This window comes from Aquarana catesbeiana, linkage group LG04 (assembly GCF_042186555.1).
Source record: "Aquarana catesbeiana isolate 2022-GZ linkage group LG04, ASM4218655v1, whole genome shotgun sequence".
Taxonomy (NCBI): Eukaryota; Metazoa; Chordata; class Amphibia; order Anura; family Ranidae; genus Aquarana; species Aquarana catesbeiana.
This window is the reverse complement of record NC_133327.1, coordinates 12,409,825-12,426,113: the sequence shown is the minus strand read 5'-3', so window position 1 is coordinate 12,426,113 and position 16,289 is coordinate 12,409,825. Positions and strand designations below refer to the sequence as shown.

Genomic DNA, 16,289 nt, shown 5'->3' with positions numbered 1-16,289 from the left:
GTAGGTAGCTGAAGTCCTACCCCATCACTGGTAAAAAATGGGGCTCCTATCATCTATGTTTCCAGAGATACGGGGCTTCTTGTGCAGCCTGTCAGAAGTTACATACAGAGCGGCCAGTTTAAATACAAGCTGGCACACACTGTTTGCAGCAGACTGAGAGGATGAGCTCACAGTGCCTCTCCTCACTTCTTTGTCAGAGGCACTGAGCTCAATGGACAGCTTGGAGTCTTGGACCAATGGTAAAGTACCATTGGCCCCAGCTGTCCAATAAAAATGCTGCAGTGGAGGCACGCCTCTCACTGCAGTGTCATAGAAGGGGGAATGTGTCTAAAAGACAAATCCAGCCCCTTAACTACAAGGAAAAAGTATGGGTTTATGGGTATAAGATTTACCCACAATGCCATGTTTTTCTCACACAGTTAAGAGGGAGAATGAGAATCTGCTGCTGCTGAAAAGGTACTGTTTTAATTAAGCTAAATCATATATTATTATGCTATATGTTATAAAATAAAAATGTATTATTCATCTATTTTCTGTGAAATTACTGGATGGAAGTTATAACTTCAAACTTCAGTAATGTGTCCGTTAAGCCACCTGCTTGAGTACAGTTTTTGAAAATATAGTAAATTACCTTAAAAATAATATATAATAATTATTTTTATATTACTTATGGTAATTAACCCCTTGCCACCCAGGCCAATTCTGACACTTCTCTCCTATATGTAAAAATCATAATTTTTTTGCTAGAAAATTACTCAGAACCCCCCAAACATTATATATATTGTTTTTAGGGAATAAAATGGTGGTCGCTGCAACTTTTTATGTCACACAGCATTTCCGCAGCCATTTTTCAATCACTTTTTTTTGGAAAGAAACTGTTTCATGAATAATAAAAACAAAAAACAAAAAAAAAAAAAAAACTAAACTAAAGTTAGCCCTATTTTTTTTTTGTATATTGTGAAAGATAATGTTACGCCGAGGAAATATATACCGAACATGTCACGCTTTAAAATTGCGCACACTTGTGGCATGGCGCCAAACTTCAGTCCTTCAAGATCTCTCCATAGGCGACGCTTTAAATTTTTTTTTTTTTTTTTTTTACAGATCACATGTTTAGAGTTACAGAGGAGGTCTAGTGCTAGAATTATTGCTCTCGCTCTAATGTTCCTGGCGTATGTAACCTGTGTGTATCTGGCTCTGATAATAGCCAGTGCCTCACCAGCCACTGACCTCACCGCACGTCCCTGGTGCCCCGATCCCGCAGCTGAATATCTGTAGTAGACGGTCCTGGAGCTTGCTGGACTTTCCTGGGCGCCCTGAAGCTTTCTTCACAATCGCAGTGGAAATGTTTTTTTTTTATGGGATTAAGTTCATTTTTATGGCAAAGAGGGACTTCGCAATGAATTGCAGTTCATCTGATCACTCTTCATAACATTCTGGACTATACGCAAATTGCCATCATAAAAACTGAGGCAGAAGACTCCCCCCTCAGTCTCCTCTGTGTCACGTCGGTCGGGCTTCCCATGCATCTACTCAGCCGTATGTCTCCTCCTCCTTCCTCCTCATAGGACAATAGGATGGCTTTTCCTTTCAGCCACTCGGGAAACGGGTCTCATGACCCCCTTACTGATTGGCCGAGAGGAGAATCAGTGTGATAATAGCGAAATATGAATTAGCTATTGTCACACAACAGGGTGGGCATGGAGCGCAGTGTTCAGCGCCCCGAGCCCACCCTTTTTTGAAGCCTATTAGAGCCTCTGGCTCTAATTACGTGCTTGGGGGGCGGGGGGGGGGGACAAGCCCCCCATTGGAATCCATGTGTCCGGCGCCCTGAATCTAGATTAGGGGCCCGGATACATGGATAGGGGTGACAGCGCCTGTGCGCCCCTAATGGATAGGCCGTCACTCGTACTTACTACTACACAAGCCTGTACACTACACAAGCCTGTACTACTACACAAGCCTGTACACAGGTACTTACTACTACACAAGCCTGTACACTACACAAGCCTGTACTACTACACAAGCCTGTACACAGGTTCTACACACAGGTACTTACTACTACACAAGCCTGTACACAGGTACTTACTACTACACAAGCCTGTACACTACACAAGCCTGTACACAGGTTCTACACACAGGTACTTACTACTACACAAGCCTGTACACTACACAAGCCTGTACTACTACACAAGCCTGTACACAGGTTCTACACACAGGTACTTACTACTACACAAGCCTGTACACAGGTACATACTACTACACAAGCCTGTATACAGGTACATACTACTACACAAGCCTGTATACAGGTACATACTACTACACAAGCCTGTACACTACACAAGCCTGTACTACTACACAAGCCTGTACACAGGTTCTACACACAGGTACTTACTACTACACAAGCCTGTACACAGGTACTTACTACTACACAAGCCTGTACACAGGTACATACTACTACACAAGTCTGTACACAGGTACATACTACTACACAAGTCTGTACACAGGTACTTACTACTACACAAGCCTGTACACTACACAAGCCTGTACATAGGTACATACTACTACACAAGTCTGTACACAGGTACTTACTACTACACAAGCCTGTACTACTACACAAGTCTGTACACAGGTACTTATTACTACACAAGCCTGTACACAGGTACATACTACTACACAAGCCTGTAAACAGGTACTTACTACTACACAAGCCTGTACACAGGTACTTACTACTACACAAGCCTGTACACACTACTACACAAGCCTGTACACAAGTACTTACTACTACACAAGCCTGTACACAAGTACTTAGTACTACACAAGCCTGTACACAGGTACTTACTACTACACAAGCCTGTACACTACACAAGCCTGTAGACAGGTACTTACTACTACACAAGCCTGTACACAGGTACTTACTACTACACAAGCCTGTACACAGGTACTTACTACTACACAAGCCTGTACACTACACAAGCCTGTACACAGGTTCTACACACAGGTACTTACTACTACACAAGCCTGTACACAGGTACTTACTACTACACAAGCCTGTACACTACACAAGCCTGTACTACTACACAAGCCTGTACACAGGTTCTACACACAGGTACTTACTACTACACAAGCCTGTACACAGGTACATACTACTAAACAAGTCTGTACACAGGTACTTACTACTACACAAGCCTGTACACAGGTACATACTACTACACAAGCCTGTATACAGGTACATACTACTACACAAGCCTGTACACTACACAAGCCTGTACTACTACACAAGCCTGTACACAGGTTCTACACACAGGTACTTACTACTACACAAGCCTGTACACAGGTACTTACTACTACACAAGCCTGTACACAGGTACATACTACTACACAAGTCTGTACACAGGTACATACTACTACACAAGTCTGTACACAGGTACTTACTACTACACAAGCCTGTACTACTACACAAGCCTGTACACAGGTTCTACACACAGGTACTTACTACTACACAAGCCTGTACACAGGTACTTACTACTACACAAGCCTGTACACAGGTACATACTACTACACAAGTCTGTACACAGGTACATACTACTACACAAGTCTGTACACAGGTACTTACTACTACACAAGCCTGTACACTACACAAGCCTGTACATAGGTACATACTACTACACAAGTCTGTACACAGGTACATACTACTACACAAGTCTGTACACAGGTACTTACTACTACACAAGCCTGTACTACTACACAAGCCTGTACACAGGTTCTACACACAGGTACTTACTACTACACAAGTCTGTACACAGGTACTTATTACTACACAAGCCTGTACACAGGCACATACTACTACACAAGCCTGTAAACAGGTACTTACTACTACACAAGCCTGTACACAGGTACTTACTACTACACAAGCCTGTACACACTACTACACAAGCCTGTACACAAGTACTTACTACTACACAAGCCTGTACACAAGTACTTAGTACTACACAAGCCTGTACACAGGTACTTACTACTACACAAGCCTGTACACAGGTACATACTACTACACAAGTCTGTACACAGGTACATACTACTACACAAGCCTGTACACAAGTACTTACTACTACACAAGCCTGTACACAAGTACTTACTACTACACAAGCCTGTACACAGGTACTTACTACTACACAAGCCTGTACACAGGTACATACTACTACACAAGTCTGTACACAGGTACATACTACTACACAAGTCTGTACACAGGTACTTACTACTACACAAGCCTGTACACTACACAAGCCTGTACATAGGTACATACTACTACACAAGTCTGTACACAGGTACATACTACTACACAAGTCTGTACACAGGTACTTACTACTACACAAGCCTGTACTACTACACAAGCCTGTACACTGGTACTTACTACTACACAAGCCTGTACACAGGTACTTACTACTACACAAGCCTGTACACTACACAAGCCTGTAGACAGGTACTTACTACTACACAAGCCTGTACACAGGTACTTACTACTACACAAGCCTGTACACAGGTACTTACTACTACACAAGCCTGTACACTACACAAGCCTGTACACAGGTTCTACACACAGGTACTTACTACTACACAAGCCTGTACACTACACAAGCCTGTACTACTACACAAGCCTGTACACAGGTTCTACACACAGGTACTTACTACTACACAAGCCTGTACACAGGTACATACTACTAAACAAGTCTGTACACAGGTACTTACTACTACACAAGCCTGTACACAGGTACATACTACTACACAAGCCTGTATACAGGTACATACTACTACACAAGCCTGTACACTACACAAGCCTGTACTACTACACAAGCCTGTACACAGGTTCTACACACAGGTACTTACTACTACACAAGCCTGTACACAGGTACTTACTACTACACAAGCCTGTACACAGGTACATACTACTACACAAGTCTGTACACAGGTACATACTACTACACAAGTCTGTACACAGGTACATACTACTACACAAGTCTGTACACAGGTACTTACTACTACACAAGCCTGTACACTACACAAGCCTGTACATAGGTACATACTACTACACAAGTCTGTACACAGGTACATACTACTACACAAGTCTGTACACAGGTACTTACTACTACACAAGCCTGTACTACTACACAAGCCTGTACACAGGTACTTACTACTACACAAGCCTGTACACTACACAAGCCTGTACTACTACACAAGCCTGTACACAGGTACTTACTACTACACAAGCCTGTACACAGGTACTTACTACTACACAAGCCTGTACTACTACACAAGCCTGTACACAGGTTCTACACAAGCCTGTACACAGGTACTTACTACTACACAAGCCTGTACACTACACAAGCCTGTACTACTACACAAGCCTGTACACAGGTTCTACACACAGGTACTTACTACTACACAAGCCTGTACACAGGTACATACTACTAAACAAGTCTGTACACAGGTACTTACTACTACACAAGCCTGTACACAGGTACATACTACTACACAAGCCTGTATACAGGTACATACTACTACACAAGCCTGTACACTACACAAGCCTGTACTACTACACAAGCCTGTACACAGGTTCTACACACAGGTACTTACTACTACACAAGCCTGTACACAGGTACATACTACTACACAAGCCTGTACACAGGTACATACTACTACACAAGTCTGTACACAGGTACATACTACTACACAAGTCTGTACACAGGTACTTACTACTACACAAGCCTGTACACTACACAAGCCTGTACATAGGTACATACTACTACACAAGTCTGTACACAGGTACATACTACTACACAAGTCTGTACACAGGTACTTACTACTACACAAGCCTGTACTACTACACAAGCCTGTACACAGGTTCTACACACAGGTACTTACTACTACACAAGTCTGTACACAGGTACTTATTACTACACAAGCCTGTACACAGGCACATACTACTACACAAGCCTGTACACAGGTACTTACTACTACACAAGCCTGTACACAGGTACTTACTACTACACAAGCCTGTACACAGGTACATACTACTACACAAGTCTGTACACAGGTACATACTACTACACAAGTCTGTACACAGGTACTTACTACTACACAAGCCTGTACACTACACAAGCCTGTACATAGGTACATACTACTACACAAGTCTGTACACAGGTACATACTACTACACAAGTCTGTACACAGGTACTTACTACTACACAAGCCTGTACTACTACACAAGCCTGTACACAGGTACTTACTACTACACAAGCCTGTACACTACACAAGCCTGTACTACTACACAAGCCTGTACACAGGTACTTACTACTACACAAGCCTGTACACAGGTACTTACTACTACACAAGCCTGTACTACTACACAAGCCTGTACACAGGTTCTACACAAGCCTGTACACAGGTACTTACTACTACACAAGCCTGTACACTACACAAGCCTGTACTACTACACAAGCCTGTACACAGGTTCTACACACAGGTACTTACTACTACACAAGCCTGTACACAGGTACATACTACTAAACAAGTCTGTACACAGGTACTTACTACTACACAAGCCTGTACACAGGTACATACTACTACACAAGCCTGTATACAGGTACATACTACTACACAAGCCTGTACACTACACAAGCCTGTACTACTACACAAGCCTGTACACAGGTTCTACACACAGGTACTTACTACTACACAAGCCTGTACACAGGTACATACTACTACACAAGCCTGTACACAGGTACATACTACTACACAAGTCTGTACACAGGTACATACTACTACACAAGTCTGTACACAGGTACTTACTACTACACAAGCCTGTACACTACACAAGCCTGTACATAGGTACATACTACTACACAAGTCTGTACACAGGTACATACTACTACACAAGTCTGTACACAGGTACTTACTACTACACAAGCCTGTACTACTACACAAGCCTGTACACAGGTTCTACACACAGGTACTTACTACTACACAAGTCTGTACACAGGTACTTATTACTACACAAGCCTGTACACAGGCACATACTACTACACAAGCCTGTACACAGGTACTTACTACTACACAAGCCTGTACACAGGTACTTACTACTACACAAGCCTGTACACAGGTACATACTACTACACAAGTCTGTACACAGGTACATACTACTACACAAGTCTGTACACAGGTACTTACTACTACACAAGCCTGTACACTACACAAGCCTGTACATAGGTACATACTACTACACAAGTCTGTACACAGGTACATACTACTACACAAGTCTGTACACAGGTACTTACTACTACACAAGCCTGTACTACTACACAAGCCTGTACACAGGTACTTACTACTACACAAGCCTGTACACTACACAAGCCTGTACTACTACACAAGCCTGTACACAGGTACTTACTACTACACAAGCCTGTACACAGGTACTTACTACTACACAAGCCTGTACTACTACACAAGCCTGTACACAGGTTCTACACAAGCCTGTACACAGGTACTTACTACTACACAAGCCTGTACACTACACAAGCCTGTACTACTACACAAGCCTGTACACAGGTTCTACACACAGGTACTTACTACTACACAAGCCTGTACACAGGTACATACTACTAAACAAGTCTGTACACAGGTACTTACTACTACACAAGCCTGTACACAGGTACATACTACTACACAAGCCTGTATACAGGTACATACTACTACACAAGCCTGTACACTACACAAGCCTGTACTACTACACAAGCCTGTACACAGGTTCTACACACAGGTACTTACTACTACACAAGCCTGTACACAGGTACATACTACTACACAAGCCTGTACACAGGTACATACTACTACACAAGTCTGTACACAGGTACATACTACTACACAAGTCTGTACACAGGTACTTACTACTACACAAGCCTGTACACTACACAAGCCTGTACATAGGTACATACTACTACACAAGTCTGTACACAGGTACATACTACTACACAAGTCTGTACACAGGTACTTACTACTACACAAGCCTGTACTACTACACAAGCCTGTACACAGGTTCTACACACAGGTACTTACTACTACACAAGTCTGTACACAGGTACATACTACTACACAAGTCTGTACACAGGTACTTACTACTACACAAGCCTGTACTACTACACAAGCCTGTACACAGGTTCTACACACAGGTACTTACTACTACACAAGCCTGTACACACTACTACACAAGCCTGTACACAAGTACTTACTACTACACAAGCCTGTACACAAGTACTTAGTACTACACAAGCCTGTACACAGGTACTTACTACTACACAAGCCTGTACACTACACAAGCCTGTATACTACACAAGCCTGTACACTGGTACTTACTACTACACAAGCCTGTACACAGGTACTTACTACTACACAAGCCTGTACACTACACAAGCCTGTACACAGGTACTTACTACTACACAAGCCTGTACACTACACAAGCCTGTACACTACACAAGCCTGTACACAGGTACTTATTACTACACAAGCCTGTACACAGGTACATACTACTACACAAGCCTGTACACAGGTACATACTACTACACAAGCCTGTACACTACACAAGCCTGTACTACTACACAAGCCTGTACACAGGTACATACTACTACACAAGCCTGTACACAGGTACTTACTACTACACAAGCCTGTACTACTACACAAGCCTGTACACAGGTACTACACACAGGTACTTACTACTACACAAGTCTGTACACAGGTACTACAATTACATGAGCCTGTACACTGGGCAGCATGGTGGCTAAGTGGTTAGTGCTTCTGCCTAGCAGCACTAGGGTCATCGGTTTGAATCCCAACCACAGCACTACCTGCATGGAGTTTGCATGTTCTCCCTGTGCGGGTTTACTCCAGCTTCCTCCCATACTCTAAAGACATGCTGGTAGGTTAATTGGCTCTGTTATGTGTATGTATGTGGGTTAGGGATCTTAGATTGCAAGCTCCACGAGGGCAGGTACTGATGTGAATGTACAATATATGTGTAAAGCGCTATATAGGTACCTGTAATAATAATAATACATTGCACTATACACAGGAGTTTACTATTACATGAGATTGTACACTCCATTATACACAGGTACTTACCATACAGACCAGTTTGTGCTCCTGAGGTTTACTGTCAGTGGAGGCGTCCAATCCATCCTCACCACCACCAATCCTGTCATCGATGTCTCCGCTGACTCTGACAACCTCCACATGCAGACGTCCTGCAATCTGGAAACAAAAACAAACAAAAAATGCAACTACTCGACTGATAATCTGACATCAGAAAAGGGTCATAATGAAAAGGATAGAAAGCCGGGTGAGCGACAACACCTTCTCTACAAAGCTGAACATGCACTGGGCAGCAGGTTGGGCACCAGGGGGTTAATTTTTAAAGCACAAATCTAAAAAAGAATTTGGATAGGGATGTAGAGAGGGGCGGGTTAAATCTGCCGTCTTTTTTTGCCCTCTGTCTCAGGGAGATTTCACTTACGTTCCTGTAGACCAGAGGTCTTTAAGGGCTTCATGCAGCCCTTTGCTTTCCTTTATCTAGCCCCTGGGGCACCATTCCTTCCACTGATATAAATGATGGGGCACCATTCCTCCCACTGATATAAATGATGGGGCACCATTCCTCCCACTGATATAAATGATGGGGCACCATTCCTCCCACTGATATAAATGATGGGGCACCATTCCTCCCACTGATATAAATGATGGGGCACCATTCCTCCCACTGATATAAATGATGAGGCACCATTCCTCCCACTGATATAAATGATGGGGCACCATTCCTCCCACTGATATAAATGATGAGGCACCATTCCTCCCACTGATATAAATGATGGGGCACCATTCCTCCCACTGATATAAATGATGAGGCACCATTCCTCCCACTGATATAAATGATGGGGCACCATTCCTCCCACTGATATAAATGATGGGGCACTATTCCTTCCACTGATATAAATGATGGGGCACTATTCCTCCCACTGATATAAATGATGAGGCACTATTCCTTCCACTGATATAAATGATGGGGCACCATTCCTTCCACTGATATAAATGATGGGGCACTATTCCTTCCACTGATATAAATGATGGGGCACCATTCCTTCCACTGATATAAATGATGGGGCACCATTCCTTCCACTGATATAAATGATGGGGCGCTATTCCTTCCACTGATATAAATGATGGGGCACTATTCCTCCCACTGATATAAATGATGGGGCACCATTCCTCCCACTGATATAAATGATGGGGCACCATTCCTCCCACTGATATAAATGATGGGGCACCATTCCTTCCACTGATATAAATGATGGGGCACTATTCCTTCCACTGATATAAATGATAAGGCACTATTCCTTCCACTGATATAAATGATAAGGCACTATTCCTCCCACTGATATAAATGATGGGGCGCTATTCCTCCCACTGATATAAATGAGGCACTATTCCTTCCACTGATATAAATGATGGGGCACTATTCCTTCCACTGATATAAATGATGGGGCACTATTCCTCCCACTGATATAAATGATGGGGCACTATTCCTCCCATTGGCACTAATGATGGGGCCTTATTCCTCTCCCACTGATACCAATGATGGATCACTATTCCTCCCACTGATACTAATGATGGGGCACTATTCCTCCCACTGATACCAATGATGGGGCACCATTCCTTCCACTGATATAAGTGATGGGGCACTATTCCTCCCATTGGCACTAATGATGGGGCACTATTCCTCCCACTGATATAAATGATGGGGCACTATTCTTCCCACTGATACCAATGATGGGGTACTATTCCTCTCCCACTGATACCAATGATGAGGCACTATTTCTCCTACTGATACCAATGATGAGGCACTATTCTTCCCCCACTGATACCAATGATGGGGCACTATTCCTCCCACTGATACCAATGATGGGGCACTATTCCTCCCTCACTGATAGCAATGATGGGACACTATTCCTTCCATTGATATAAATGACGACGCATTATTCCTCTTATTGGCACCAATGATGGGACACTATTCTTCCCACTGATACCAATGATGGGGCACTATTCCTCCTCATGACACCAATGATGGGGCACTATTCCTCCCCCTGACACCAATGATGGAGCACTATTCCTCCCCCCAACACCAATGATGGGGCACTATTCCTCCCCCTGACACCAATGATGGAGCACTATTCCTCCCCCCGACACCAATGATGGGGCACTATACCTCCCCCTGATATAAAGGATGGGGCACTATTCCTCCCATTGATATAAATAATGGGGCACTATTCCTCCCATTGATATAAATAATGGGGCACTATTCCTCCCATTGATATAAATAATGGGGCACTATTCCTCACATTGGCACCAATAATGGGGCACTATTCCTTCTACTGAGATAAATGAGGGGCACTATGCGGTACAGCCCGAGCGGCTGCATGTTTTAGTTTAGGTGGGCAGTCGGGGGGCAGTAAAACTGTTAACCACTCGCTTTTAGCCCCCTTCCCAAATAAGTGGGCCTCACTCCAATTACATCAGTCTTCTTCACAAAATTTTATTGTTCCAGGACAAGAACACAAAAGTCTGCCCAGACCAAGCCTCAAGCTGGCCATACAATCTTAGACCGTGGCCGCTTCTGATTGGATGCTGCCGCCGTTCTGCTGACAATTTTCCATCTGGCTCCTTGATTATTGGATGAAAGTCTGTCAGGTGAAAGTATGTAGACAGGGCCACCCACGCATCAGGAACCAACCGAAATACGCTCAGTGTATGGTACGGACACGTTTCCCCTTAATTTAATAAATTGAGCAGCAACTTTCTTTTGTAATGTGAGTAAGAAGTGAGAATTTTTCACACAGGTTATGTATATATATATATACACCCCTAAATATCTACCCCTTAAAGGACCTGAACATAAAGGTTCACCAGATCCAGGTAAGGATGTATAGAAATTCATTGCCATTTAAAATATCAGCTAAATGGTGCCTATAGCAAGTTCTTCAATGAAAGAAAGCAAATAGAGCCACGGCTGAGGCAGACATTGGGGTCCGCAATGCAGAGGAGGGGGGCAAACTCCCCGCAAGGCCAAAAAGCGAGAACACAAACCTCTCCCTTCTGATTGATGATGGGGACGGCGTATTGCAGCTTCACGTCATGGAACAAGGACTCCAGGAATACGTTGGCCACTCCGATGAGGCTGTGGTTCTCCTGCTCATCATAGAAAGGATCTGCACGCCGGAAATACCCCCGACTTACCTACAGAGAAGGAAAGGTGCCGGGTTATCTTTCAACTAGACCAGTTATGGTGAGAAGGACCTAAAGGAAGTCACAACCCTCCAACCCAATCAGTGCATAGCTCAGGAAAGGTTTCCTGGGATAGAAGATAATCACATGTCCCACTCCATCATACACCCCAAAAATAAGAGTGGGCGGGGCCATGCAAATCTTTCTCCATCAGCTAGATGCACATCCAGAATTGCTTGTGTATAATGCAAATATATCCCATTAGAGACATTTATCCCAAACTACATACAGCTATTTCATGCTTTCAGGCAGTCGTCAGTGCAGTGTATGGAAACAATGGCTACTAATAGGTAGGGTGTGGGACCCAATGAGAGATTAGAACCATACAGCTATAATTTGTTTTGCTAGATCAGTTTAATAGGTGCAGAAAAAACATCTGTTGATCCTGCCAATCTCCCTCTCACCTAGTCCCCTGATGCAGTGCTGAGACTCCATATCTAATCAGGGGACAGCTCTCCTGATCGGTGCAGCTTCAAACTGCTAGACGACGAGCGGCTCGGTATTTGAGCAGCTTGTCACTATGCTAAAGTCGAGTCACCTACCATTGCTATACCTTACCCGTCTTCTTGTGCCCTCCATGAGAGGAGTCAGCCTACGATGACCAGTGGCCCCCCAGAGCAGTCCATGCTTCCAGTTCCCCCAGTGCACCCCACAGCATTTGTGCCCTTTCCCTAGTGCACCCCAGAGCATCCTGTGCTCCCCCTCTCCCCTGCACCCCACAGCATCCCGAGTCCCCCAGTGCACCCCCACAGCATCCCAGGTCACCCCTGCACCCCACAGCATCCCGGGTCCCCTCTGCACCCCACAGCATCCCAGTGCACCCCAGAGCATCCAGAGTGCCCCAGAGCAGCCCAGAGCATCCAGAGTGCCCCAGTGCACCGCAGGTGGCCCAGTGCACCCCCACAGCATCCCGGGTCCCCTCTGCACCCCACAGCATCCCGGGTCCCCTCTGCACCCCAGTGCACCCCAGAGCATCCAGAGTGCCCCAGTGCAGCCCAGAGCATCCAGAGTGCCCCAGTGCACCGCAGGTGGCCCAGTGCACCCCCACAGCATCCCGGGTCCCCTCTGCACCCCACAGCATCCCGGGTCCCCTCTGCACCCCAGTGCACCCCAGAGCATCCAGAGTGCCCCAGTGCAGCCCAGAGCATCCAGAGTGCCCCAGTGCACCGCAGGTGGCCCAGTGCACCCCCACAGCATCCCGGGTCCCCTCTGCACCCCACAGCATCCCGGGTCCCCTCTGCACCCCAGTGCACCCCAGAGCATCCAGAGTGCCCCAGTGCAGCCCAGAGCATCCAGAGTGCCCCAGTGCACCGCAGGTGGCCCAGTGCACCCCCACAGCATCCCGGGTCCCCTCTGCACCCCACAGCATCCCGGGTCCCCTCTGCACCCCAGAGCATCCAGAGTGCCCCAGTGCAGCCCAGAGCATCCAGAGTGCCCTAGTGCACCGCAGGTGGCCCAGTGCATCCCCACAGCATCCCGGGTCCCCTCTGCACCCCACAGCATCCTGGGTCCCCTCTGCACCTCACAGCATCCAGAGTGCCCCAGTGCAGCCCAGAGCATCCAGAGTGCCCCAGAGCATGCAGAGTGCCCCAGTGCACCGCAGGTGGCCCAGTGCACCCCCACAGCATCCCGGGTCCCCTCTGCACCCCACAGCATCCCGGGTCCCCTCTGCACCCCACAGCATCCCAGTGCAGCCCAGAGCATCCAGAGTGCCCCAGTGCAGCCCAGAGCATCCAGAGTGCCCCAGTGCACCGCAGGTGGCCCAGTGCACCCCCACAGCATCCCGGGTCCCCTCTGCACCCCACAGCATCCCGGGTCCCCTCTGCACCCCACAGCATCCCAGTGCAGCCCAGAGCATCCAGAGTGCCCCAGTGCAGCCCAGAGCATCCAGAGTGCCCCAGTGCACCGCAGGTGGCCCAGTGCACCCCCACAGCATCCCGGGTCCCCTCTGCACCCCACAGCATCCCAGGTCCCCCCTGCACCCCACAGCATCCCAGGTCCCCCCTGCATCCCACAGCATCGCAGGCCCCCCCTGCGCCCCACAGCATTGCAGGCCCCCCCTGCGCCCCACAGCATTGCAGGCCCCCCCTGCGCCCCACAGCATCCCGGGTCCCCCCTGCACCCCAAAGTATCCTGGGTCCCCCCTGCACCCCCACAGCATCCCAGGTCCCCCCTGCACCCCACAGCATCCCAGGTCCCCCCTGCACCCCACAGCATTGCAGGTCCCCCCTGCACCCCACAGCATCCTGGGTCCCCCCTGCACCCCCACAGCATTCCAGGTCCCCCCTGCACCCCCACAGCATCCCAGGTCCCCCCTGCACCCCACAGCATCCCAGGTCCCCCCTGCACCCCACAGCATTGCAGGTCCCCCCTGCACCCCAAAGCATCCTGGGTCCCCCCTGCACCCCCACAGCATTCCAGGTCCCCCCTGCACCCCTACAGCATTCCAGGTCCCCCCTGCACCCCCACAGCATCCCAGGTCCCCCAGTACTCCCCAGGTCACCCAGTGCACCCCAGAGCATACTGTATCAATTATTGACCTCAGAAGTATTCTGTGTCAGCCAGTGCACCCATGAGCATCCTGTGTCACCCATTGCACCCCGGTGAATGCTCCTCTAATCACCTGGACTGTATATCCCTCAGACACTGGTCCCTGACAGTCAGAAATCTTGGGAGCTGACAACTTCCTGTGATCTATGCTTATGCTGCACGGTTATCAGTTACATTGTTCCCAGATATTTCTGAACTACAGAACCTATAAAAAGAATGGGCAGTTTTAGTTTCCCAAAATAAGCCGTCACAACTGAGGGGGTTGGGATCTAGTGTGTGATCTTCAGACCATGAAAAACAAAGATAAGGAAGAGTAATGCCACTTACAGGATTGTCCTCATCACAAGCCTTCCATTCCTGATACAGGTCTCTGATATCCACCAGACGGTTCTCCAGCTTCTCCAGGGACCAGATCTGTTTGCCTTTTCCTTTCCGCCTCACCTGGATGGCCGGTTCACTGAGTACCTCGCCCCGCTGCAGAACATAAGAAATGGTACAAACCTGACATCAACTTCTCCACTTTTAACATTAACCATCTCTGACCAACATATGTATCACTCATGTTTAACTGAAACACAGAACTAACATTTTACCATTCACTTTCAGTGACACCTGCAGGTGAACTCTGGTAGTGCAGAATTTCCATTCAGATATAATGATAAACCAAACAATTCAAAAGTTTGGGAAGTTAACCGTTGAGCTAAAACCTTAGGACCAAGTTGTCCTTGAACGAAAGATGTGTTGGTGGATTGCTGGACCCAACATACTAGGATAAGGCTTTGAATAAGAATTTTAGTGGCATCTCTCTGTTGACTCTCAGACTTGTGTATCTGACTGTTGGCTCTATCTGACCTATGTAACCCAGAGCATTCATGGTCACCCAGGGAATCTGATCTCACCCAGTGCACCCCAGAGCATCCCGTGTCACCCCAATGCACCCCAGAGCATCCCCTGTCACCCAGAGCATCCCGTGTCACCCCAATGCATCCCAGAGCATCCGTGTCACCGCAGAGCATCCGTGTCACCCCAGAGCACCTCGTGTCACCGGTGAATGCGTGTCACCCCAAGTGCACCTCAGCGCATCCCGTGTCACCCCAGAGCATCCCGTGTCACCCCAGAGCATCCCGTGTCACCCCAGAGCACCCCGTGTCACCCCAGAGCACCCCGTGTCAACCCAGAGCACCCCGTGTCAACCCAGAGCACCCCGTGTCAACCCAGTGTCACCCCAGAGCATCCCGTGTCACCCCAGAGCATCCCGTGTCACCCCAGAGCTGCACGTGTCACCCCAGTGCACCCCAGAGCTGCACGTGTCACCCCAGTGCACCTTAGAGCTGCACGTGTCACCCCAGAGCATCTTG

The 16,289-nt window shown here is 47.2% G+C and overlaps 1 protein-coding gene across 2 annotated transcripts in view; it reads right to left on the bottom strand.

Moving 5' to 3' along the window:
• KIF13B (kinesin family member 13B) overlaps positions 1-16,289 on the bottom strand; it is a 367,935-nt gene that overhangs the window by 143,901 nt on the left and 207,745 nt on the right. For both annotated transcript variants that reach the window (XM_073624835.1, XM_073624836.1), the window contains exons 19-21: positions 15,259-15,405; positions 12,184-12,333; positions 9,169-9,297 (exon numbers count right to left, since the gene is read on the bottom strand). In XM_073624835.1, the coding sequence (XP_073480936.1) occupies positions 9,169-9,297; positions 12,184-12,333; positions 15,259-15,405 (426 nt within the window). The remainder of the gene's footprint in view (positions 1-9,168; positions 9,298-12,183; positions 12,334-15,258; positions 15,406-16,289) is intronic.